At 46.1% G+C, this 26347-nt stretch overlaps 6 protein-coding genes across 6 annotated transcripts; 1 reads left to right on the top strand and 5 right to left on the bottom strand.

The window, feature by feature from the left end:
• Positions 1 to 419: 419 nt before the first annotated feature.
• N7466_002863 (uncharacterized protein) lies at positions 420 to 2078 on the bottom strand (the record flags this gene model as incomplete). Its single annotated transcript, XM_057162261.1, has 1 exon — positions 420 to 2078. The coding sequence occupies one exon, from the start codon at positions 2076 to 2078 to the stop codon at positions 420 to 422; it is 1659 nt and encodes a 552-aa protein (XP_057025546.1).
• A 2010-nt stretch (positions 2079 to 4088) lies between these two features.
• N7466_002862 (ammonium transporter) lies at positions 4089 to 5580 on the bottom strand (the record flags this gene model as incomplete). Its single annotated transcript, XM_057162260.1, has 3 exons — positions 4089 to 4206; positions 4276 to 5111; positions 5167 to 5580. 3 exons carry the CDS (start codon positions 5578 to 5580, stop codon positions 4089 to 4091), a joined length of 1368 nt encoding a protein of 455 aa, XP_057025545.1.
• Positions 5581 to 5983: 403 nt separating this feature from the next.
• Positions 5984 to 10793, bottom strand: N7466_002861 (ABC transporter transmembrane domain type 1; the record flags this gene model as incomplete). Its single annotated transcript, XM_057162259.1, has 11 exons — positions 5984 to 6599; positions 6679 to 6759; positions 6827 to 7013; positions 7099 to 7524; positions 7619 to 7734; positions 7785 to 7856; positions 7918 to 8029; positions 8087 to 8401; positions 8455 to 9621; positions 9678 to 10713; positions 10776 to 10793. The coding sequence occupies 11 exons, from the start codon at positions 10791 to 10793 to the stop codon at positions 5984 to 5986; spliced, it is 4146 nt and encodes a 1381-aa protein (XP_057025544.1).
• Positions 10794 to 11512: 719 nt separating this feature from the next.
• N7466_002860 (DUF3632 domain-containing protein) lies at positions 11513 to 12562 on the top strand (the record flags this gene model as incomplete). The annotated part of the gene is made up of 3 exons (XM_057162258.1): positions 11513 to 11830; positions 11893 to 11953; positions 12009 to 12562. The coding sequence occupies 3 exons, from the start codon at positions 11513 to 11515 to the stop codon at positions 12560 to 12562; spliced, it is 933 nt and encodes a 310-aa protein (XP_057025543.1).
• Positions 12563 to 16766: 4204 nt separating this feature from the next.
• Positions 16767 to 17816, bottom strand: N7466_002859 (aminoglycoside phosphotransferase family protein; the record flags this gene model as incomplete). Its single annotated transcript, XM_057162257.1, has 1 exon — positions 16767 to 17816. The coding sequence occupies one exon, from the start codon at positions 17814 to 17816 to the stop codon at positions 16767 to 16769; it is 1050 nt and encodes a 349-aa protein (XP_057025542.1).
• An 877-nt stretch (positions 17817 to 18693) lies between these two features.
• On the bottom strand, positions 18694 to 26108 carry N7466_002858 (uncharacterized protein; the record flags this gene model as incomplete). Its single annotated transcript, XM_057162256.1, has 6 exons — positions 18694 to 19610; positions 19669 to 25102; positions 25175 to 25412; positions 25479 to 25594; positions 25644 to 25703; positions 25764 to 26108. 6 exons carry the CDS (start codon positions 26106 to 26108, stop codon positions 18694 to 18696), a joined length of 7110 nt encoding a protein of 2369 aa, XP_057025541.1.
• Between the last annotated feature and the right edge of the window lie 239 nt (positions 26109 to 26347).

The following is a 26347-nucleotide window of genomic DNA, read 5'->3' as shown; positions in this document are numbered from 1 at the left end:
GACTTCTACGATGGAGTGCTTATGTGATCACAAATTTTAAGGCGTACCAGGGGGAAAAAGCTATCTGAGTGAATCAAGCTGGTTGCCACATGTCCATGTACTATCTTATCAAGTTCACTTCACATATAGGGGAGATGTTGGCACCTGCACAGGTAATTTGTGTGACTTGGAACTGCTAAATTACAAGCACTGAGTTTTTGCGTACAAGCCTGTTCAACACGACTTTGCGGTAAAATTGGAAGACTTGGCGATTCACCGATCGACATCTGCTGTTTACCCATGCTCAGAGAGTCTCACGCGGTTCTAACAATAAGAAACATTCTGAATGATGCAGAAACTCATTATAACTCTACTCATGATGGTAATTATATCACCTCAAGATTTGGCCACCTCAACTATAAATTGACACCTCGGGTTCTTTACGTCACATGCTCCTTTTCTTCCTCTTTTGGAATTCTCACCCATATGAGCGTAATAAGTGCTGCAACAACTTCCGCCGCCAAAGCAAACCACCAAATAGCTCGCAGTCCCTCCAAGCCAATACTGCCAGATGCATCCTTAGCAACCTTGTTTCCAATCGCATCGCCAACAGCGGCCATAACAGCGTTACTCAGATTCTGCATTGTCACAAGTAAACTTCCAGCGCTCCCTTGATAAGATCGACGGACATTGCTTGTAATGTAGATAGATGCCGCTGCGAACGACAGATCAGGCCCAAAGGTAACAAGAGCGATTCCTAGAAAGGAAAGCGGCCAGTAACCCGTGTTCGTATCCTGTGGGAGGAAGAACACTGGGCCCAACATAAATGATACCATAGCGGCTAGATATATGAAGTGGCCAGGGATGATGTGAAGGGTCTTACTAACTACCCATGTTGCAAGCAAGCCAACAACTGCGTTTGGGAGAAGATAGAGAGCGCAAGTAAGCGGGCTATGTCCTTGGATTCGAAGCAGGAACTGGATGGCATAGAACTGCCAGCAGCCAGAGAAAGCACCAGAACCAAGAAAATATGCGATCATGAGCGGTGTAAAGCCCTTTGTCTTCCAAAGCTGGCTAGGAATAAGAGGGCGTTGGACCCAATTTTCAATAAAGAAAAAGCCAATCAATAGGAGAATTCCTATTATTACTAGTATGTATGTGTATGAGGACCACTCCATAACAGCCCCTTGGGTAAGACCAAAGAGGAGACAAACGCACCCAGTCACTGCGACTCCTGCTCCTAAGAAATCAAACTGATAGATTGAAGGCGCTTCTGTGCCCACAATATCGGCAATAGGATATAAGGGTGGAATCACCATATAAGCAGCCACCAAGCATATGCCTGAAATAACCGCATTAGAAGCAAAGATCCAATAGAGGCGAGAAGTGAAAATGCCACCTTGGATACCACCAAGCCAGAACCCAAAGGGTGATGTAGCGGACATTGCAGAGAAGACCTTATTCTTCCTTAGGCCCGGTTTATAGATTCGACCCAGAATACTCATCGATCCAGAAACCAGCACCCCAATGGCTAGACCCTGCATTGCGCGGACGATATAGAAGAGAATGACCTTCTCTGGGCTAATGGACCAAATACCAACAATATTCCAAATGGTCAGCCAGAAAAAGGCGCCCACCATGATCAGTCTCGGTGGCATCAGGTCACTTAACGAGCCAGAGATAATGACTGAAAGACTGAGTGGAAGGGTATAGGCAGCGAGAAGCCATGGAAGCTCGCTATTGGTGATATCCAACGCGCGCCGAAGCTCGATCTGATTGACGGCGATGTCACCAACCAGGAAGGCGAAAAACATCAGACCAGCAGAGCAGACGAACACGAAGACAAGCTCAGTGGTGAGACTACCAAGCTCAGGAGGGACACCTTGAGCACCGGAATTGAGTTGGTCTTCTTGCTCTGGCACACGCGAAATGCTTTGCGACAGATTCTCCACTGTTTCACCGATGTGTGGGTTTTTGCGCGGTCTAGCGGAAATTGCTTGCAACTCGAAATCATCTTGAGATGCAGCAGTTGATTCTCGGTCATCATAACGAGTGTGGACACCAGTTCTGGTGCTGCCTGAATCCGCGGTCGGAGCCATAGTTGTGATTGGGAACCCAGACCGACTCAACAGTTGCGCAGATTTATGATGAGGTCTTTGACTGTTGAATCTTGACGCAGGAGCCAAACACTCTTGCTTTTCTAAAAAGAAAAGAAAAGAAAAGAAAAGTGAATGGTAGAAAAGAATAAAGCATGTCAGCTGTATGTATGGGTTTGAAAATAAGTGGGTTGATGTGGATCTCAACCGCCACAAGAATAGAAATTCTTAGGCAAACTCGGAGCACAAGTCTCCGAGTACAATATCTCCTTTTCTTTTATCCGCCCTTTTCATGAATCTATCAAGGAAAGGGAGTACTTGGGGAACAAGACTGCATTGAATAAATGTTTCGTTGACTCAAACGTGCGTGAAAACACGTCTAAGTGATACGCTTTACTAAATTCAATCGAGTTATCCCCTGAATACTGACGAGAACGGATATCACTCATTGAAAGAGTAAAAATGACCTTCGAAGGTGTCAGCACGTGGGACACACGGGCGATCTAGATCTTACTTTACCACTCAAATATAATTGAATTTGATTCAGAAATTTCCCCACTTCGAGGCGACCAGACCCAGAAGTCGCGTAGATGGAAGTCCAGTTCTATCGCACTATAAAGACCGAACTCCACACCGTAATTCTAGGACCAGGGCAAAGTTGTGAATGACATTGAAGAAGAAACAAAGGGAGCATGGAATCATGTGGAACATCAGAAGGTATAGAGGTAGTAAAAAACACGGAACGATGTTCACAGGCAGGCGCTGAAACTCCACACGGCATATTATGACTCCGCCATCTAGAATTCTAACATCTTTGAAATTTCACATCAGAAAAATACATGAAGCTTTTTCGAAAAATCGGTTAGAAACCATACTAGTAGTTCACAAGCAAGTGGATTAGCTGACACGGAATCGCGTAAATTGTTCACGTTTTCTTCTCCAACTATCCACCAAGCCACTAATCCGCACCCTAATCCTCTTAGTTTCCAAGCTCACAAGAGGGCGGGATCTTACTAACAATCCATGATTGCCAGATTAGAGGAATGTGTTCTATATGTCAGAACCTCGATGAGGTTCTGGGGGGAAACGAATGGTAATGAGGAGAGAAAGATGAGGAGAAGAATCAATGGTAATGGTATTCTTCTACTGAGCGGGATGGAGAGGAAAGGAGGAAGGAAGGAAATAATGAGAGAGAAGCTCTCACTTCCCTAGACTAACTACAACCCTAACCCTCTCGCACACAAAACCAACCCACGCGCTGGAGCATCTAGGAGCAGACCATGTGATAACATCACATGGTTCACAATCTCCTAACACTATATCCTAAAGCTGATTTCAATGATTGTGAGCACAGAAGCGCCTTCAATCTGCCACTTTGATTTCCTAGGAGGAGGAGGAGTTGCTGTGACTGCGTGTGTTTGCCTCCTCTTTGGTCTTACCCAAGGGACTGTTATGGAGTGGTCCCCATAGATATGCGCGCCAGTTATTGATAATCGGAACTCTCCTATTAATCAGTCGAGTGCTGGTTTTTTTATTATTGAAAATTGGGTCCAACGCTTCAAAAAATCCCTTCAAATGTTACGAGTCCCGCGATTGCCGCTCGATTGATACACTTGCTGAGTACGCTTTCAAAGAAGCTTTGTAGATGTGAATTTTTTTTGGAAAAAAAGGAACATACAGAAATACGAAATAGTCAGGATTATCATGTGGTCGCCTAAAATACTACTAATTGACCAGAGTGTGGATGAAATGCGGCCAGTAGATCGGTGGGTGCCGCCAGCACTTGAGTACTTGAGGGAGAGAAGTCGGTGAGAGCCCTGGAAGTTGTTGTGATGTATTTAAATATGCCTTGGGAAGCTGAAAGGCTGTATCAACCTTGCACAGAAGGCCCAGAGTGTATAAATGGGTGATAAAAATGGATTTACGCATGAGAAGTGAGCGGTGTCAATGCCTAAGGTTAGAATGTTATTTATTTTCCAAGGTTATGCCAAGACCTTCAATGTTTTATATAGATCATGCCAAGCAAACACCACCCGCGGATTCCAGTGCGGAATAATCCTCTTCATCTTTCCATTGCGCACTATGGAGTGATTCTTCCACTTGGAGAGTATCCAGTCCAGCAATAATTTCACTGTGTAAATTATTCCAAGGTTAGTACTTTACTGACTGCGATAAGAGAGTAAAAGACAGAAAAACTCACTCGTCTATGGCAAGAACCTCAAGGCCGGGAATACAGTCTAGGCCAGCAAATATCAAATAAGAGATTCCAAATGCCCAGGTAAAGCCAATGGTGGCTTCGATGATCTGGATAAAAACTTGATGGAAGTTGCCATCGATAAACACCCCACCGGCAATTTCGGTCGTTCCATCAAATGCAGCCACTTCTCGACTGGCAAAGAGACCGGTCGCAATCGTCCCCACAAACCCTCCGACGCAATGGGTAGCAAAGCTATCACCGTTATCCACCCACTTGAGACTGCGAGCCAAAGAAGTGAACTTAATCCGCAGAGCCTGGCGACAAACCAATGCTCCAACAATGCCGAAGAAAAGAGACGATGTCATGCTGATGAAGCCAGCCGAGGGAGTAATCATAACCAACCCTGAGATTGCCCCAAGGAAAGTCGAGTCCAAGGAGAACTTGCCGCTCTCATAATACGTGATCATATTCCATGTCAAGGCCCCGGCAGCTGCACAAAGGTTCGTAACACAAAGAGCATGAACAGACTTGAAGTTAAAACTCAGTGTAGTGCCAGCATCAAAAGCAAGCCATGATCCCCATATAGTGACCAGAGATAAGAGCTGGGAGATGGTATTGTGTGGTTTGTGAAGCTTCAAATGCGATGGTGTCCGGACAGTTGACTTTCGCGAGCGAAAAATGGGATGTGAGAGGTAGACCGAAATCGCGGTTGCAGTGGCACCACTGCAGATGTGCACGGGGGTACCACCGGCAAAGTCGAGAACGCCCATTTGGTTTAAGAATCCAGTCTCGGACCATACCATGTGTGCCAGAGGACAGTATACAAAGGTGGTCCAAAGCTGTCGGCAAATACCGTCAGCCAGGGGTATAGAGATTGCAGCGACTACCACTCACGAAAAGAAAAGGGATCAGGGGGAGCAGTCTGCCTCTCTCACAAGAACCTCCAATGGCAATCGCGGCAACAGTGGCGGCAAAAATAAGTTGAAATTCACTGAATAGTATAGCTGGAATGGTGCCAACTGGCTGCGCAAGAACCCCTCGATGGAAAGCGTATTTCAAGTCTCCGATAAACCCATTGCCTTCTCCATAAGCTAGCGAATAGCCTAGAATATACCATTGGAGGGACACGCAGATAACCGCCAGCAACGCGGGGAAGAAAGATGCCAGAGAGTTATGGCGCGTTGAGTACCCCGAATATCCGAGGCCGACGGCTGGGATGATTCCCCAACAAATGACACTACAGATTACAACAAAGAGAGTGTCAGTCTTGTCACAGTTCTCCCAGTCAACTAGCACTTGGGCATTCATGATGACGAAGCGGGGTTCACAATTGTTCCACCAGAGCAGGATGGTTCTTAATCGGATTACAGGACAGAAAGGAACTTGCCTAACAGCTGCTGATAAGAATCAGGGGCGGCAGAGAGTCTGACCATATATACTCCAATCACTGTAACATAATAACATTAGTCGCCGAAAAAGGAAGGTTCATGCGGAGTGGGCGATAAGATAAGATAACAATAGGAAATGTAAACAGACACTAGTCACGTGATCTACGCCACATTCCTTGAAGACGGTTCGAATTATTCACCCTTCACGACCCAAAAGAATCAGCAACAGCTCAACAGGCCATATACATCTTTCTCAGTAACACTATCCGGATCGCCATTAAGATATCTTGGTTTCGCTTTCAAAATCTTCATTCCGCGAATTGTCATCTGCCGCTATTAAGAAGGTTGCTAAAGATGCTATCTTTCCGATTACTCAGAACTGCAGGCTTGTCCATCTCTGCTACCTTTCCCCGATCTAGGCCGATAATCAAATCGTAACTCAGAAGAGTGTGGACGCGATGTGCAACCGTAAGCACTGTACATGCACGAAAGGGATCTTGTTGCAAAAGGCCCTGCACCCGGGCGTCAGTTTCTGTGTCGACGCTGCTGGTGCCTTCATCAATCAACAAAATCCTAGCGTTGCTTGCTTGGATTTTCAAAATTGCACGAGCAAATTGTAGCAGTTGTTGCTCGCCTCGGGATAGCGATGAACTGTCGTTTATCTCGGCATCTAGCCCACCTCTTTCAAGTAGTACGCCGTCCCAGATCCCGACTCGGTCAAGAGCCGCGATGATTTCTCTATCTGAGAGCATTCCGGTGGGATCCAGATTGAATCTGACGGTACAGCCAACCATGATGAATGGCTTTTGGAAGATAGTGACAACTCTTTCGCGGACTATATCAGGGGAGATAGTAGTAAGGTCAATGTCGTCGATAAAAATTGACCCGCGGATCAGCGTGAGCATGCCCAACAATGATGATAGTAAAGAGCTCTTTCCACTGATTTTTTGCGCGGTGGAAGGTTAGCAGGGACTGTGATTTGAAAGCTGGATATGGCTTCGAAGGCGATGTGACTTACCTCCCAGTACGCCCGTAGATACCGATTTTCTGTCCAGGCAAAATTTTTAGAGACACGTTGCTTAGTACCGGTATTCCAGAACTTTTCGTGGTTTATTAATAATGCGAACCAATGTGGTGATGATTTTTACATGCTGGGAGGTACGTACTTGTATTGTGCAGTCATGTCCGAGAGCTCAATAGCTCCCTGACTTGGCCAGTCGATGGGAACTTCAACCCCAGTTGAAACTTCACGTGGCACTTGAAGTTCAAAATCTTTGACGCGCAAGATGGAGCCAAGGGATATCTCCAACTGTGTCCAACCCGATATGAGAGACGAAAGACTACCATTGAAAGCTTCGCGAAGAAAGGTCAGCTGGGAAATTATATACCGGTCACAATATTCAAATCAGAAAGTCCAAGTTCCATTGGGAATACGTACCAAGAATGCTGTTGAGCGATACTCCGAGCAATCCGGCACTTGTTGTATGCCTCAAAGACACCGCTAAGCTGACGACGATGACCGCTTCGGCAGCGACGATCAGGTCCAGGACCAAAGTGAGCCAGCGCTGAATACAATGAAGCATATAATAGGTGCGCTGCGTCGCATCCAGCAGTTTTGAATTAGAAATCCGAAAGTCTGCTTCCCAGCCAAATGCCTGGATTGTAGAAAGACCCTCAATAGTGTCATGAAGATGGGAGTACAGCGGATCCCTGCTTTCCAGGTCGAGTAAACGAAGTTGTCGCGATGTTTTGAGATAGAAGTTCTGTAAGAGAAAGAGGGAGATGATCAAGAATGGCACGGATATTGCCATGTACTTCGATCCGGTTGAAATTAGAGCAGCATTGGCAATTGACGAAAAGAGATCTATCAATATCAATCAGCCACAAGATCAACAATTTGCAAGTGATAGTGGTCAGAATATATTTCCAGAGGTTGAGTGGAATGGCAGGGGTCTTACTTGAGATGGTGATCAAGATGCCAATAGGCAAATCGCTTTCAATCAAGGTCATATCCTGGCTGAATCGGTTTAGTATGGACCCGATGTCAACATTAACTAGAAATTGAGGGGTTGCCCTTGAGGTGTCAGCAGTTGACTGATGTGCGAGAGAGAAAATTCAATGTACATAATGACAGTCTTCAGCACGACATAATGAAGCCGACGCGCTGTTGAGGGTGAGATCAAAACAAGAATGGCCCTATACTTTTGTTAGGAGGGAGCCCTCATGTATTATCAGACAGAGCGCTTCAAATATTTACCAGACATAACCACCATTACCGACAGTGTTGCAAATGGCAAGGAAGAAATACACCGAGACATAAAGTGCCTTTTGACCTCCACCACGGTCAGCCCATCGCTGAAGCCAAATTTCTAGTAGAAAGCTGATGTTAGTGATATCGGAAGTAGCAAAATTGAAAATTCACGTACGACTATACGTGTCAGAGAAGGCATTCATTGTCACGAAAAAGACAAATATCACAGCGTTCATCCACCCAACGTAGCGCAGGTAATACGCATAAACAGCAGAGTCACCGGCTGCCCTCCTGAGATCGTCGATCTTATTCGTCTTGGAGATCAATGCGGCTTTATCTTCTATCGCCAACTCCGGGCATTCTTTCCACTCCTCAGCTTCCACAGCGTCAGAGTTTATTTCTTGATAGGCATTTTCCACGCAGGGCTCTTCCTGACTAAGACACCCATCTGAAAGGAAGTAAGTTCGATCCGCAGAAGGCAACTGCTTCGCTACTAGATTGTTAGCTCATGATAGGGAGGAAAAACCTTGGAAGGGGTCCTACTCTCATGTGTTACCAAAACAATGGTCGATTTTGTTTTTCGGAGCAGTCCATCAACACCCAAAAGACGCGCTATGATATTACCCTTGGTTTTCCGGTCCAGTGCACTGAATATGTCATCTAACAGCAAAAGCTTATTGCGAGCATATACCGCTCGAGCAAGAGCGATCCGATGCATTTGACCACCGCTCAGTATATGGCCAGATCCGTGTCCAATACGCGTAGCATCTCCGTTGCGAAGAAGAGCCAGGTCCGTACTGAGGTCACATGCGTGAAGAACAGCCTCGTACCACTTTTTATCAATTGCGCCCTCCGTTGTTGGGCCCGCCGAGAAGGATCCACAGATTATATCACGGATGGTGCCACTTGGGAGCCACGGTGTTTGAGCGCAAAACGCCGGGTTTCGAATGGTCACTGTCATTGAACCTGTCTCGCAAGCTGTTTGGCCGAGTATAGTCCGAAGCAGCGTCGATTTTCCTGACCCAACTGGCCCTTGGACGATGACCAGTGCTCCGAGAGGAACTTCTAAGTTAACTTCTCTCAAGACAGTCTTTGCTGACGAGGATGGACGAATGGTGAGATTTTTCATCGAAATGACAGGGGCTTGAAGGCCGGTTGTGTCTGGTGGGCCCTTGAATGACATGTGTTGCAGTTCGGCAATGTGCGGAGATGCACCAACTTCCCTTTCTGTCTTGTGACGAAGGCCCTCCGTTGTGTGTTGACGACTGGTATCCAATAAAAGAAATGCTTGTATTCTGTCAAAGGATCCCGAAGAAGCTGCTATGGAAGGAATCGCACTTAATAGCTTTGATGCCGGGTTGGTCAAAAGAGTTATAATGGACAGACTACTGAACGCCTTGGTAGCATTCAGCTCATTTCCTTGAGCAGCATAGACGACGAAGGTCAAAGCCGGAGCTAAAGCCCAAGGCAGATTCTGGACCATATTCTTCCAGACCACACTCCATCGATAAGTGGCCATTTGATGGGTTTCTTCTGTCCTTTTTCTCTGTACAAGCCGAACAAAGGTTTGGGATAAGCCAGTCGCTTTAATAGTTTGAATACCGTCCAGCAGTGAGCGGGTGATTGATATGCGTTGCTGGACAGCATCCACCCATACTCTCTGGTGTCCCCCTATATGCGTCGAAATATAGATACTTCCGCCACTAGAAACTATCATCAAATTTCAGCAAATAGTTTCCATATGTCATCGAGACTGAGATTCTTACTGAGAACGACTATTAATGGCATCAGGCAAACCCAGCCTAACCGGAGGGCGAGTAGCGCAATGCCAATGCCCACTTCAATTGTCCGCGCCCAGAATTCATTCAAAGTGATTAGACTGGCAATTATCCGGTCAACGTCGGTAGTCATTAGAGTCACTGTGGCAGAGCGATCCCCTAGAGTGCCATCCGGGATGCGCAAAGCATGGTCATAGATCATTGATGAGGCTGCTCCTCGAAACATTGTCACCAACCGATACAACATCTGGTCATATATGAGGTTTGAGAGGGCCATTCCCAGATATATCAAAAGTGTCGCGCCGATGAGGCCGTAACCGAAATTACCCGCGCTATGTGAGTTATCAAGCCAGTTGAGAACAGATGCGATCAAAAAGGGTTGTGAGAAGGTGAATCCAATTAAGAATATGCGTGGAAGTGCCATCCAAGCAAGTGGACCTTTGAACGCTCGGCACATCTGCCGTGGGAATTCGAAGCGGCGCTCGGGATGTCGGCGTAGAGCCCAAGCTTTCAATGCCTTCCGCGCTGTTTCCGCAGACTCCAGGGGTTTGTCTAGACGATCAAGATCTTCGGCAGTGAGCAAGGATCGAAAGCCCGTGAAAAAAAGGCGGTTCAGCCACCACATGAAGGATCGATTAACAATTCCACTAGTCGACTCGGGTGGAAGGTCTTGATAAGAACCTATGAGGTGTTTTTGCTTTCCCAGGCTCTCGAAAAGGACCATTGCTGTTTTCGCAGCGAGACCTGTGGTGAACAGAATAGAAATCAGGAAATCTCTGTGGGATAGCCACAAAGTCCTTGTCTGTACAACATCGAAGAACAAGGTGAAAAGAAGGTAGATGCCGAGGAGCGATGACGGTTTAACCGATCGTTCATCTTCCACCCATGACAAGACCATAATTAGCATTGCCACTACCAGGTTCATTGCAGTCGATGCGACAGAGACCTTCGTAGTTAGCTGAGTTTTCTTTGCCCAGCTGACCAGCAGGGCGAGTTGGATCGCGGCGAAAACGAAGGCGGTTATCTGAGGTGAAATCGATATTAAATCGTGGTTGACTCTTTGAGCAGTGATGTGAAAGTGCTTACCGACTTTGCCAATCTCATTTTGTGGGGCTGAGTGTGTACATCTCTCTTGACCAGAATTCTCAATCGAAAGGGGCACACGATGAGAAACGCGACCGCAGGAACGAGGCCAAGAATAGCTTGTTCGAACAATAACGTAAAATCGAAGCCATCACGGCACGCGCTATCTATCACAGGGCCGAAAATTTTATCAGCCTGGAGTGAGCACTCTGATGGCATGACTTCGTGTTGTACTCTTTTCTGATTCAAACCTTTTCTTTCATGGGAGGGTGGGAGATAAGGGTAGGATTGGTACTTATTCTCGAGATGGTGGTCAAACGTAGTCAAACAGTCAAATCCCACTAGCACCAATCCGAACCTGATTTGTAAGTTAATTAAAATAACTGACTAGTTAACTGACTACATTTAAATAACATTTGAACTGACTATTACATTCGTTCTAGACGCGCCCTCCCGAAATATTACTGATAGTAGAATACCCCTCAATTGCTCCGAGTTCCAACTTGATCTTTCAAATTCAGCGCATAACACCAGGAGCCATCCCCTGGCGCGTAATCATTCGACCGTTGTTTCAACTCGGGCGGGTGAACTTGGCCGGTCATCTGTCGACTAAATTAACATCGCGATTCTCCCACAACTTCACGACTCCCGTCCTTTCTCTCTGCACTCGTCCTAATTCTCGAAATCTCACCACCTCGACAGAGTCAATATCTTTTCTAAATCGAGTTACTGCCCAAACCATGACGGAAAATATCGATCTTTATGCTTTGAAGCAGTCAGAATTGACTAAGAGCGAAGCGGATGTTCTTCGCATTTTGAACGAGGGCTTGACGATACAGGCCTCCCCCGCTACTGCATCGGCAGATCTGACCGAATCCCTGCGGGAACACGTTTCGAAATCTGAGTCGCTAGATGATGCCGAGGAATTCCTTTGGGATTTCTGGACAACATTGATGGGCGTGATAAGAGTCACACCACTTGATCATCCGTGGGTTGAGATTCTAGTAGAAGCTGTTGATGATCTCCGGCGCACAGGCGGGGTGATCGTGGACGGCGATGTAAGTTGGCCACACCTTTTTATAGCGACTAGACACAACGCTGACACACTTTATGCTGACAGACCTTGATGCTATGGGAGGATTTACCTCAATTCAGCATGTATGTCTATGACAAATGGGCCGGTAAGCAACTTTAAAGTCGCAGATTTGTCCTCTACGCATAATTCTCACATCAAAGAAGACCCCACAGATTTCGACGACACCGCGCCTGCAGACATTGAGACTTGGAAGCGACAGAACGCTTTTATTTCACGTCTCGTGGCTCGTGGCAGTCCGTGGTGGATTTACCTTGCTTATTTGGAGGTATCCACTGGCCTGGAGGGTGTTAAACAAGAATCAATTAGCCCATTCGAGTGTTCAACTGTGTTTGAGTGCAAACTGTGGGTCGCAACAGAGTGGCTGATCCAAGCTGGTGGTGTCCTATTCAAGGATTTAAGTTCCAATGAGGATCTAAGTGCTGAGGAGTTGAGATCTATCACCCCTGGGGGTTTATGTAAGGAACTTTCTCCACAGAGCGTTAAGCGATGGGATTTCTGGCTGTCGAGACTCATGGAGCTTGGTGACAAGAAGTCATCTGATGTGTTGAAAGAAGACACTCTTCACGAGGTTTCGCTCAGTGGATCATCCCTGTCACGTATCGAGGAGGCCATTGCTGCGATGCATATATGGCGCTCCAACGTCGAAGCTGAATGCCAATCATCAGAGAACAAAGGTAGTCACGGCTCTAGCTAATTGGCAGGGTTATTGGAAGGGATGATTGTGGGCGGAAGATAATTCTATGTAGAATTTGAATACTGTTACATACTAGTATAAAGCGGGCGGTCTTTTTTTTTTTTCATTCTCCTGTTTTTCTTTTTCTCCTTCTTTCTTTTCAAATTTACATGCACATGTCTATATTTCATGAACTCACAATCGCGATCGCTACCCATTTTGACCAAAAAGAATCAAGTCTTCGAGGTATGAACCCAGATGGGATATGCTCTGTTCTAACGTAATTCCCGCCCCGAACGGAACACCCGGCTGAGCGGAACACCCCATCAAAAATCGCGTCTTTCAAGTTTCAACTACCCTACCCTCTTTTACGCTTCTGCACGACCCAATTTGGGTCCTACTTTTGGACCCAAGCCCCAACCCAATAGGTTCCCTATTGGGTCCCCAAGAAATCCCCAATTTTGCATAAAAAAGAGTTTTGAATCTCACCTATCTTACCCCTAGTCTCCAGACTTCTCACCCATATCACCCTCACTTACCCTAATATAAAACACGGAAATAGATCGGTCCTGGGTCTGAGGAAATCAAAACAAAAATATACAACAGTGATGGTAATACGAATCTAAGACGGCGAATGTCACATCAGTGACAGAGGCACCCATATTCGTCAGTACGCCCGACTCACCTGTTGTTTGTCCCTTCAATGTTTGTTCCTTTGTTCCCTCTGCTTCTTTGTTCCTGTTGTTTTTTCATGTTTGCCTTTGGGTCTCAGGCATCTTCAGGTCAACTTTGGGTACTTAAGCTTGCTCACTTCCCCTTTCTTTTTGTTTTTTCTTCTTTCTTCTCTGCCTTGTTTTCTTGTGTCTCGAGTCCTTGGTCCATTTCATTGGGTCAATGTCAGGCCAAGCTGCATACAACAAAATTTCCCCAATTCTGCAGCAACATCTGGTGCCGCTGACAACAGTCATAACCTGGTAGTTAGTGATCGGATTTGTATTTACTCAAGATTTTGACAAACAAAAGCAAAAACATACAACAGTCAGGATTCGCATGTGGTCACCCACCATACTACTAACTGACCGGCGTGTGGCTTAAATGCGGCCAGTAGTCGGGTAGGTGCCGCCAGGGTGAGAAATGGGTGAAAGCCGCTTTAGCGTCTTGCAAGACCGGGGGTGAGAAGGGTGAGTTGCGTAATAGATAGGGTGAGAAGCAGGATGAGCGGGTGATTATCTATCCTCCTTCGGGTGATGACCCCGCTTACCTGCTTAGCTAAACTTTACTGGATTATTATAACATTAAACCTTAGTATATATACCCCGCCACTATTATTATTATTGCCTAATTACTACATTTAATATATATACCTACTTCCTATAAACTACTACTCTATATATATAACCTAAATTATTTAATTTTTAGGTACTCTTTAGGTAAGTTCTAATTATCACTATAATCTATAGGGGATCTGTAAACAGATATGTTAACTCAGAGGGTATACAGGATAGATCAAAATCAGTTTCACCGCTTTACTCCTATAGAATCTATCTCAAACCCTAGGGCAGAAGTATACTTTCATTACTTCCTAGAGGATATTTAAGGATGAATTTCTAAGGCCTAAAATACCACTCTTCCAAGATAATAAGCTACTTCAGACTCTTAGTATTAACTTTCTGATTAGGAAGATCTCTTCCTTATCTAATATCTAAGACAATTAATCATCTCCTCTTTTATCATAACTTAAGAGTAGGCTATCTTAACTAAAATTTATAGGGTTGCCATAATAGCCAAAAAAAGAAGAGCTCTCCAGCAAAGAGTCTTAATAAGATTCTAATCTAGATTTAGCCACTAATCATAATCCTCACAATCCAACTTACAGTCCATCTCACAGCCTACAGTATAGCACCACAGAGAGAGCAACCCTCTTACATCTAGATAGTCCAGCCAGCCAGCATACCAATCCAAAAATTCTAGAATAGAATCAAAGCATACCTTACAGCCATACAGAACGCTAGGATTATCAGTCTCAGCCTAGAAAACAACAACCCACCAGTCCCAGTCCCGGATATTAGCAGCATCCTAAACATCTCCATCCTTATGATTAATATAGTCTTCATCATCATTCATCCACTACCAGCAGTATACATATACACTATACCACGACGCACATTTATACTTAGTATAATATCCAACACCAGTAATAAAGCCAGCCCTAACATCTAGGTCATCATCAATACACAGCTACAGGAATCCATTCGTCGATTCCTCTTCTAACTCCTCCCACAACCTCTCTTGCTCGCGCTTTAGCAGATCCGGATCTACCAACTTTTCGCATCTCTATTCTTCATTAAGTCCATCCAGTTCCTTATTCTCCACCCCAATCAAGAAAGCTAGTATAAACAGCGCAATTCCTGAGTACCAGAGGTCAATATCTTTCACCCCCTACACATACTTTAGAAACAGTACTAACTCATCACACCACAGGATAATCATCAGTCTATAGTCTTAGTAGTAGAGATAGCATACATCGTCAAGCTCCTCCTCATCATCAGCAACAATTTCGTCCACCTGTCCCTAACAATAACACTAAACTGTGTCAAGATACATCTAACGCCACTATTCTGTATACAGTAGGGGTAGGAAAAAGCCATTAACCAGTTCAAGGGACGGCAGGCCATTAAGAACAGCAGGTATATCAAGGTCTTTGAATAAAGTCTACTTTAGAATCCGGATCTGATTGCTCCTCCTACACATCTTAGGGTCTTCGTCGTCCCATAGGAGATTATCCATCTATTTATAATCACAGAGATAGCAGCACTTCTCCTCTTCAGATACTAGCCCACTTACTTCAATTTCATTAACACAGCCTTAGAGAAAGCTTTAGTTTACAGCAGCCATTTTACTACAGAAGCAGGTAATAGCAAGGCACATGATTTCCTCTGCATTTATATCTATACCTAAGGCTAGAGCTAAGGCTGATCCTGCTATTACTATAGTCGATAACAGCATTATGTAATTTTCTTCAGTCATTATTAGTTATCCTCTCTTGCTATTATTTTGTTCTTTTTTTTTTTTTTTTTTGGAAATAAGATACAGCCAAAATTAAGAGTGGGGAATTAGGGGGCCCTTTTAAATACACCAAAGACTAATTAGAGTAGGCCTATTGGTTCACCATTAGTGCCTGGCAGAGAGCCTCTAGACCCTAGAGCCTAGAGGTTCCAGAGTCTAGATATAGTAATAGTCTGGTATTTTCTACAGATTAATAAAACCCCAGCGTTCTCTAGCCTCACACTAAGAGCCTACCAGGTGATATAGATAAACACAAACAAAGCAACAAATAAATAAACAAGCTTATTAGTTAACAGTGTCTATATTACTTTAGTAATAACTAGTAGTTAACTAGGTAACCTAGCTTAGTTATTAGCCTGTCAGGCCACAAAACTCCTGGTCCTTACTTCCCCACTACCAAGCTTTCACAGACAAATCATATCTAATCACAGTACTACTATACCAACTATCACCCCAATTTTTGATTCATCCTGACAGACTCACTGTTTCTAGATCCGGCCATTAATCGGCCCCAGACTTTTCCCCCAGAATACCATCCTCCCAAGTCCCGGCCGATAATAGCCCCCTCACCTTCCCAAATATTCGCCGAGTCGAGATCGTAGCCTACGCCGATCTACCAAGCCTTAAGGCCAAAATATCTTTGATGACAAAAATCAAAACTTCCGATAATAAAATACTTGTTCGATCAATAAATCCTTCATTAAAAGATTACCGCGATATTTCAGTAATCAAGGGTAGCCAGGTTTCACACTCACCTAACTTAGGGATAGTCGCCGCTCTAAGCGAAAAGGGCTTCATTAAAGGTTGACTATGTGTACGTGTGGCTTAAGTACGGCTGAGCGGACGGGAAGCCCTGTTCTCCACACGCTATGGTCGTATGTACTTACATACTCACAAATGAAGACCATATAGTAATTGCGTGAATCAGAAAAAAGTTAAGGCCTACGGAAAAGCCTATGGGAAATCCAGCTCCTACACACGTGTGATTCAGCCTCAATAACTAAGGAATCAAAGATGCCAGTTATTGAGGGGCTTGAAAGTTTCGCAATGCCCCCTTGCCGCCAAGGTCTTTGCTACGTTGCACTTCCGCGATCATATTAAAGGCAAATTCAGTCCACAAACTTCGTAGCTGGCGCAATAAGCAAGCCATCTAGCCCGATCATTCTGTAAGCTCCACTTTCGTCATCCCGGATGGGCTTCGGATCTGGTGCATTCTTAAGACGACTCGTGAATCCGTGGGATCGTAGAAGACCACAACTCTGGATGCCTTGATATTTTGAATGGTCTCATGATTGAGACCCCCGGCACTTGTGGATAGTACTTCCCAAAAGATTCGGTCCATCGTCTCGTAGTTTGCGTGCCGAATCCAGCCTACCCGGAGGCGATATTTGCTCATGAATTGCTGGAGAGAGTGCAAATTCGTTCCGTAAGGTCCAATTTGAGCTTCAGCCCAGTCGATGACTCCGACTAGATGATTATCGTCGGCATCGACCATAACATTACTACTGCCGAAATCCTTGTGAAGAAGAACCATAGGAAGGGAAAAGATAGCCGGTAGAGCATCGATTGATTGTTGGATGATAGGATGAAAGCGACTAGGCAGAGCGGCGTGAAGTTGGCATAGGTCCTTCTCATAGGTTTGAAACATAGCTTCTCTATCTAAGGAGCTTATTTTTTGAGGATGCTTCCATGTCTGACCAAAAAATCTAGGATTGTTAGCCTGATTTATATATAATGAAGAGGGATATCCACCATACTCCGCAATGTCCGAGATCAAATTCTCCCGCCATGTACACCACTCAACTGAGTTTTCTGGGACATTATGAGCCAGGATGAAATCAAGGTGACTGATGCCTTTGACACGGTTCATCACATAGACACATAAGGGCTCCTTTCCATCAACTCCGTCCTCTCCAATCTGGCCATGGGAAGTAGCGGGTGTAATCAAGGGCCCATGTATTTGACTGGCCAGAGTGGTCATTCTAGTGTCCAGGTCTAGCGATTTTAATCGAAACTGAACCACGAATTCGTGGTCGGGGCCTGCGTAAACAGAATAGCTGCAAAATCCCTGAACTGCAACAGGGATAACAGTTCCCCCTACGAGCTCCCGGGCACGAGCATCACATGATGAACGAGTCGCAGAGGTCTTGCGAAAGAAAGAAAGTATCTCCTCGTCGTTTGAGTATTCTTGCGGAGTTTCGGAACCCATGTTGGGAGGGTAGAGAAATACTGGGAAGAAGTGAGCCGGAAAATAAGAGATTTACCTGAGCGATGCGAACAAAATTCTTAGATTGATTGCAACGAGGGGAAGATGCGGTGTAAAGAGTACTTATTGGCGGAGTAATAGCAGGGGTTGCTGAAGTTGATAGGGAAAAAATTAGTCAGCCTTTTCATCATCCAACCAATCGCAGGCACACCTGCAAAGAATACTTATTTTCATTTGAATCAGTTTTGGCGGTTATGTAGTATGCAATATCCAATTTTCAAATGTTAGATTATTGACCACGAGATCGTACCAATTTCACTATCGCTACGTGATCTCTAAACCCGACTATTTATAGACCTCGCTGACGATAACTCTGTCTACACGTGTGGTCAACATTGAAGTGAACAAAATTGTCAAAATAGATATCACAATTTATGCTGACATAAAAAACTGATTGATCAACCGCTCTACATTATGGCGGCCGATAGAGGCCACCCAAAGGTCACATGATGCACATCCCAACTTCAACTTTCCGACTGGCAGAAAGTAAATTATCACAACAACTGGCAAGAAAGAGAGGCAGAGATCCGATCCATATAATCGATTCTCATATCCATTCTAAAAATTACCTGTATTTAAATTAAATCCCTTAAGATATTCCTGTATGTGTTTGATAAACATCGAATTCAATACGGGCGGGAAACGGGGCGGTGAAGTTATGTAGAAATGGAAATCAATTGGGATGTGAGTCATGTGATCCTTGAAATGTTTGTTATGTGGCCTCTATCGGCCGCCGCATAATAAAATTCTTAAAAAAAAAAACAAAACGAACCGAACGACTTCTCAAATCAAGGAAATATCACTCCCCACCTGCACATGGTCAAGGCTTCGTCAATTGCTCCTTGCGGAAGAACATGAAAAATCCAATAGGAATTGCCAACTGGGAGCCCAACGCAATCCAAAACCAAGGCTTCGAAATCCCCGCCATTATACCCGCCGAAAAGTCAGGGAAAACATCACCTGGACCATTCCGATCTGGTGCACTGGCACTAGCAACCAAAGTCGTCAGCGTGCCAATCAACTGAGCGCCACACAGTGCCGCAGCAATATGAATCCGTGTAAGTGTCTGCAACAGCATCATGCCGAATCCAACCCCTTGAACGGAATCCAAAACACCCAGCCATAGCCAGAGTATCCGGCCGCCTAGGGCACTGCCCTGTGGACCACCCGCAATCCATGGCACCCATAACCCAATACCAGACGTACCCCAGAGCATCTGTGCCCATCTGGGCGCCCCAAGTCCGATCGCGAAAATTGGCAGTATCCACGAGTGGGTCTTGGACCTCCAAGCCAGCAGTGCTAGAAGCGCATACCAGATGCCGATGAAAAATGCCAACGCAAGTAACAACACCATCCAGCCAGGCGCGTATTTGGAGCCCCAGAGGTACGCCCAGTTGCGTTGGTAGGGCATGCTGAGGAAGTAGTTTTGAAGCACAACTGATATTGAGAACCAGATGATAATCTTTCGTCGGAAAATACTCTTGTAGAAGGCCGGGATCTTGCCCGGGGTTTGGCGGTAGTATTTTGGCAGACCGGTATACAGCGCTGCTGCTATGGTGAACAGCAGAACGGCTATAGGAATCGTTACACCCGCCGCAACACTCGGCGATGCGAAAGCTCCGCGGCGGCCTTGCGATGAGAGTTCAGAGCCCCAGAAGAAGAGTGCGGCGACATATACATTTTGTGTACCCTGGATAAGACATGCGCGATAAACCCAGGATTCAATTTTTGAACCCCCTGCCGAGAAGTTAGTACGGGATTCAGCCATGTTGAAGGTAGTCAGGTAGGTACTTGCCGTCATCCCCAAAGTTCAGCGAAAAGAATAGATATCCACTGGAAGAGCTAATGATATAACATGCGGCGGCAATATTGTATGCCCAAGTTTGACCGGAAACATTGGGGCTGAAACTGCCAACACCAATGATTAAAAATGCCAGGCCATAGAGGATAAAGGGAAGAGAGAGAATGTAGACAGATGGGATGCGCCTGAATGCAAACCACCAACCGCAGCTTGTGACGACGTAAATACTTCCTAGAACGTAGAGAGCGGTGGGACCGCTGCCCGATCCTGAGGTGAGTAGTGTTATCTGAGACGAATTGGCAGCCATTACCTGACCCAGGGCCAAGAGAATTGAATAGATTGGCCAATCCATGATGCGGGTTGATAGCCAACGTTGAATTGCAGGCGGCCGTTGGAAACTTGCAGGTAGCAGCATCTCTTGTGCTGCTGAAGCGTCTTCCCAGCCGGATTCATTGCCTTCGAGGTCATCATCCGCGTTGCTACTGGAAGAGTGTAATCTTTCAGCTCCAAGCGATGGTGAGGGCATGGGCGAGGGCATAGGCGACGGGCTGCGTGATCCGCGACCCAGTCTGACTTCGCGCATATTATCCGACCATTCTTTTTCACTTTGCACGATGAAATCTTCAATGCACAAGTCACTTTCGGAGTTTTTGCCAGTCAACCGCTGCAACAGACCCTGGTAATAGCGTGAGTACTTTCCAGTTTCGTCTTTGAACGTAGGATCTGCGTTCTCCAACGAGAAGTTCTGGCGCGTGCTTCTGATCTGGTCCAGGCTTAAGACCGAAGTTGACCTGAGTCGGCCCCTTTGCGCTGGAGAGTAGGCCCGGCTTATTCCTAGACCGGACAGACCTGTAGAGCTTGATGAAATGCCAGAAATAGAGCGACCTCGTCGATCCTGCCCCAAATCCTCAGAAGAGTCACGGTTGAGATTGAGAATGGCTTCTGCCTCTTCCGTCGACAGGGCTTGCTCATCTGGGTCTGCAATCTCCTCTAACCTAGGTGTGAGCGCGGTACCTTCATGCAAAACAGTTGTTCTTGGCTGGTGACCAGGACCAGACCGGACACCCAAAGAAAGAGTCCGGGTTGGGACAACAGCAGGGAACTCTGAGCCAGAAGACCTAGGGATGGGATTCATTTCATCGATATTCAGATTTGGAGTTTGCATCATGACTAGTGATGTCTGACTGAAATCGCGCGAGTGCGAGGGGCCACGAGGCTTCCGGGAGGGGTCATTCTGATCTTCATGCATACGGATTGATCGCATTTGCAGGTAGTCGAGGTCCTCTACCCATCGAGCCACTGGGAAGCGTTGTTTGGCAGAGTTTGCCCTCATCATTGCGCGGTCGGCCTGCTTAGAACTGATCGCGCTCTCGATTGAAGCTTTGAACTGCTTTTGGAGATGCTTCACTGTCATGGACTCGACAGGGAACCACCAGCCCGGCATCTGGCCAAGTCCACCAACCAAAGCCCCGACTCCAAGAGCGCCCTTTCTCCCGAACTCAACTGCCACGAGGCCAAAGGGCTCATCGCGCGACGGTATGAGAGCAAATTCAGCGCCTGTGAAGATAAAAGGCGGCAAAGCGGTGAACTCGGGCTTGGAGAAGACCCGACCGGGGTAGATGGTCATCATTTCCTGCAGTTTCAGAGCAGCAAATTTACCATACATATCAATAACTGGCCCAACACAGATCAGCTGCACATTGGAATGTTTTTCCAAGATTGCCGGGAAGACATCCGCAATAAGGTCGACACCCTTTTGAACTGACCACCGACCAACAAAGACGAACAGTTCGGCATTTGGGTCTACTTTCAACCCTGCCCATTTTTGTGCTTGGCAACGGTCATTTCCTCGACCCTTTTCATAAGCCGGATCAACCTGGATAACCTGACGAGATTCCGCTTCAGGATCCCAGGGCTCGGTATCAGAGGGATCAGGGTTTGGGAGTTTGCCGATCTCCTTGAGGCCCCAGAAGATCGGATATCGTGCGTAAGAGCGATCACCATATTTGTTAGACACACCAACTGCACCAAAGCCGCGCTGATGAACTCGGAGATAGCTCGCACCCGCATGAAGGAGGTTGAAGACTTCGCCAAATTGCACATACTTCCGGATGACCTGGACTTTGAGGTTGAACACCTCACTAATTTCATCCAGCTCTTTTTGATCACGCAAAGGCCAGAGTCCCTGGAATTCGGCATTGTGGAGGGACAAACAACAAGGAATAGTACGTGGAAGAAGATACAGTGGTGCTATAGCGCCGTGATAGTCGTTGATATGGTAGATGTCGATCGGAAAGCGCTTGGACGTTTCGGCAATGCAGTTATTCCACGCACTGTAGTAAATTGCACTTCGGAGATCATCCATTCGTGGTGGATATGGCTCTGATTTGGTCTGTTGGCGGAAGATAGGAGCATCAAGAAGCACATAAGTGATGTTGCGTAGCTTGTGGTATTGGACTTGAACTTCGTAAACAGTGCCAGCGATGGCAATGGACATAGGTTCGGCCGGTGTATCCGTTGGATAGTCAACTCCACCAACACACAGTACCACCCATACGATGTCATGGTGCGGAAGGTTCTTCCCCATCAATTGCGCCATAACTCCGAGTCCACCAATCTTGATTTTGATGCTCCAATCTTCAATATCATACTCCAAAGTGGCCAACAAGACCGTTCGCTTAGGTTTCGGAATTGATGTTGCGGCTAAAGGGAGAACCCCGAGAGCATTGACTCTTCCCACTTCCATCATTGTGATCTCTTGATTCTCTTCGTTGTCACTTTCGTCGATTTTGTTGAAAGCTTGAGCTGGGCGGAGAAAAGCTGGCAAAAAGCTAAATTGAAGACTCTTACTGACGCCCGTGCGGTTGAAAGTGATGTGGTAGAAGGCGCCCATGTATATCCAGATGCTGAACACACCAGTCAAAACTGGTACAACCCACAGCACGAGATACAGTATTTGCTGGTGCAACCTTTGTCCAACTGGAACAAGCTCAAATCCCATGTTTCCGTCGCTCAGCTCCATTTGATAGGCCATGTATGGTGCAGGTGGAAATTCGAGGAAGTCAACGACGTTGTCACTGACAGAAAGCGAGTCCGGCTGGAGGCGATTTAAGTGACTGCTGTTCAAAGTATCCCCGAGCAGGAAAGTTCCATCGAGCTTCTTGTCTGGATTGATTCCCCAAACGTTCACCTGGAATTTGGATGGCCATTCTGCAGAAAGGTGGAATTTCCAAGTTTTTGTTACATCATCGAGAGAGAAGGAGCTCCTCAGTCCAATATCTTGGCCAAATTTATTGAAATCTCCAAAGGCAAAGAGGTGGGGGAATCGCCTTGGAGACTTGCTTTCGCCTCCCAAATCCATGTGCTGAACATGTTGGCTGCTTCCGGCCATCTTGCTCCAGTACTGCAAAATGACATGGCCTCCTTCCCATTCCTGTTGCTTAGTACCCGACCATGGCAGATTTTTGATCTGGCTTGGAGTTCCATCATAGACTTCCCAGGGGCTCCAAGAGCTAGCCCAATTGGTAGAGTATCGCCATTTATCTGCACCGGCGGCTGTATGCTCGACGAGAAAGCCATCCGCATCTGTCAGCTCGGCAAGACCAGTCTCTGTATAGGTCGCGAGCATTGGAAATACCACTGGGTTGTCTGTAGATCCAATGCGAAACATCAAATGATCAACGGAGTTTGTGTATCTGGACTTTGTTGCAGTAGATGCATTCTTGACAGCCAAAGTATGAATCCCATGAGTCACATTATCCAATGTAGCCTTCCAAGACCATGTGGAGGAAATCTGACCTGGGTACTCGATCTGCTCAGCTTGAATCATCGCGCAAGACACACTCCCAGGATCGATTTTGGGGATGATTTCACTCTGAGATGTGGATGCTATGGTTATACTGTTGATGATGGTGTTGCAATCCAGTTTTTCGGAGAATCGGAGCTCTATATCAACGCTCTCTCCTTCGTCGATAGTACCGTTCGATTCAATTCGAGCGTCATATCCGGGAAGAAACTTTGTCATAACCACGGGAGGGGCAATCCATTCTGATGATGGGACATAGGCGCGGAAGTCGAAGGCCTGGAAGGTACTTGGACCTAAACACCCATTGTAATCTGTTGATCCGTGAATCCCCAATTTGACCTGACTAGATTGTAATACAATCTCGTCGTAAGGCGCCAGCAAATTCCTGACTGTAACTCCGGCACTGAATGGTGCCAGAAAACCGTCAAAGGCGGAGCTGCAGTCAAAATCGTATTTCACGGAGCTGTTTTCGTTGTGATAAACCAGCCAAATTGCGGTCTGATTTGTAGGATTGAGATCATTCACGCCCGGATATAGATCGCGAACAGCGCCCCAGAGTCCAAGCTCTGTGACTGTCCCGTTGGACCCTGGTAAGGTCACATTGTTGGTAATTTTGGACAAGCTCTCTAAATAAAAGCCATCCTTCAATGAAGGAAAGTTCTCACGAAGATAGTAGAACGATTTGATGATATTGCGCACAGGATGGGTGGGATCCCGGTGATCGAGACCAACTTCATTGTCGTAACATCCGGCCAATGCAGATTCAATTGGAAGCTCATTATAGTCACTTGAACCCAGTCCATAACATCCTTGAGCCTGCCAAGAGGGTGAAGAAGTCATCGGTTGTCGGCCAAACAGGCCAAGAGGGCTGGTACTGTCGATGAGATAGAGGTTTTGCTCCTCACCCCATAGCAGTACGGGAATTCCAGGTAGATGAAGGGATGTTATAAATTGCCCCAACAACAACTTGGATGTTCCTTGCCTGATAGATGGCCAACGGAATGTATCCTGATTGGTCGTGCCCATCATGTGTCGCGGGTCAAACTTGCCAGTATTCTTGTTGATAAGGTCATTGGATAGGAGGATGTCGTTCCAGGCGTCCACAAAATTAACGCTTATGTCTCCCGGTGCCGTATAATTACCATCCAAGCCCAAAAATCTGCTAAGAGCTCGGTAGATGCTGTAGTGAAATACAGCACCATCCATTGCATGCCCATCAGGCTCTCGAATAAAGTATTGATCGCTCGAGGCGTTGGTGAGAGAAATAGCTTGGGTCTGATTCTGTGGTCTCATATCTGGCTCACGCCCGCGACCGAGATAAATCGACGCATATGAATTGCTGGCTGTAAACTCGCCACTCAATAGAAAATTGTCCTTGCCCAGGCGAGAGGCACATTCACGAATCGCTCGAGAGGAACTCGCAAGAGCGTCAACACTTATCTGCCCCGCTTTGTCAATCCGAAGCGCATCGATGTCCAGTGATGTTATCAACATGCAGGTGAAGTGCTCGATTTTTTCCCGTACGGATGGGACCCATTCACGAAGTCGATCCTGAACCAAACCGGCTTTGGCGAGGGATTTTTTCCAATCGGGTGCGAGATCGATCGAATCTATGGCGCCATACTGTTTTTGAGTCAGCCAGTGTCCTTGTCGATGGGGGAAACATTGAAAGATTTGAAATTGAACAAAACCAACCTGATCAAATTCGCTGTTGTAGCAACCTTTGAGGTCATCGAAGAATGCATCGGAGCCGTTCAGAACGGGCCATCCCTCTTCTGTGTAGAAAGTGGGATAGTTGCATTCCTTGCTATACTGATCACTCGGCGTGAAGTCGAAGTACCTCTCATTCCCCTTCCAAACTTGTTTGTATTCGAGTGGGTTCAAAGGCGCGGTACTGTTCAGGTATCCCTGAAATCCGAGCAAGTCTGCCATACTGATCACGACATCCATCATCAGTCTTGGTCTTCGGTGGTGATATCATGCCCAGGTGATGACTTACGTGCCGTATGTACTATCAGCCATCACATACATTCCTCGCCTATGGATCTCGTCGATGGTAGATCTCCATTGCTGAATGGTGCCGTAGTGTCTGTCCAATAAGCTATAATCCAGTGGCTATCTCAGGTTAGAATGCAATCAAACTATCGGGGATAGTTTATCATACCGAATAGCTATCTGACTTCCAAGGAAAGTTGGCAAAGGGAGTACCGGCGATGTAAATTCCCTAAAAAAAGCACGGACTGTCAGCCTTATGTTTCCATTTTGATTGAAAACTCCAACTCACTTTGATACCAGTGCCTTGTATGTAGTCAAGTGTCTCTGTCAACCCGTCCAAGTCACCTCCAAAGCGATACTGATTCGAAAATGTGTCAGTTTCGAACATGGTGCCATTGATATCGTTGTTTTCGGGGTCTCCATCGACGAATCGATCAAGAAAAAGCGTATAGAAGGGAAATCGCCAATTGGAAGGAGAAGGTTGATAGGTATGTTCTGGCCATTTGCCACAATAGTCAAGAACATCGTTTGCAGTTTTGTTCTCGTTGAGATTCCACTGAGAAAATTGTTGGTCGTAGCGAAGGGCGGATGTTGATTGAGTCAGAAGGAGCAGTAGCAAGCCAAGGACCTCCATGTTCCCGACTGGTAGGCTTTAGCCTAGATTTTTGACAAGAAAGCTGTTTAAGGAAATTCCACCTGGTTCCTCTAATATGATACAAGATTAAATGGAGATAATAGTGGACAGTTTTATGGGTTTCTTTGAATGAGTTATATAATTCACGAGAAGGGCGGTGCATTCCGATTGTTACATGTTATCTAAGATTTTCTCGGCATTACAGATATCGTCAAGCCCTACAAGGCGACCACCGGCAG

The sequence above is a fragment of the Penicillium verhagenii genome (genome assembly GCF_028828195.1).
Source record: "Penicillium verhagenii strain IBT 33310 chromosome Unknown utg000003l_segment0_segment0, whole genome shotgun sequence".
Lineage (NCBI taxonomy): Eukaryota > Fungi > Ascomycota > Eurotiomycetes > Eurotiales > Aspergillaceae > Penicillium > Penicillium verhagenii.
Note: the sequence above shows the minus strand (reverse complement) of the source record. Positions and strands in the feature narration are given on the sequence as shown.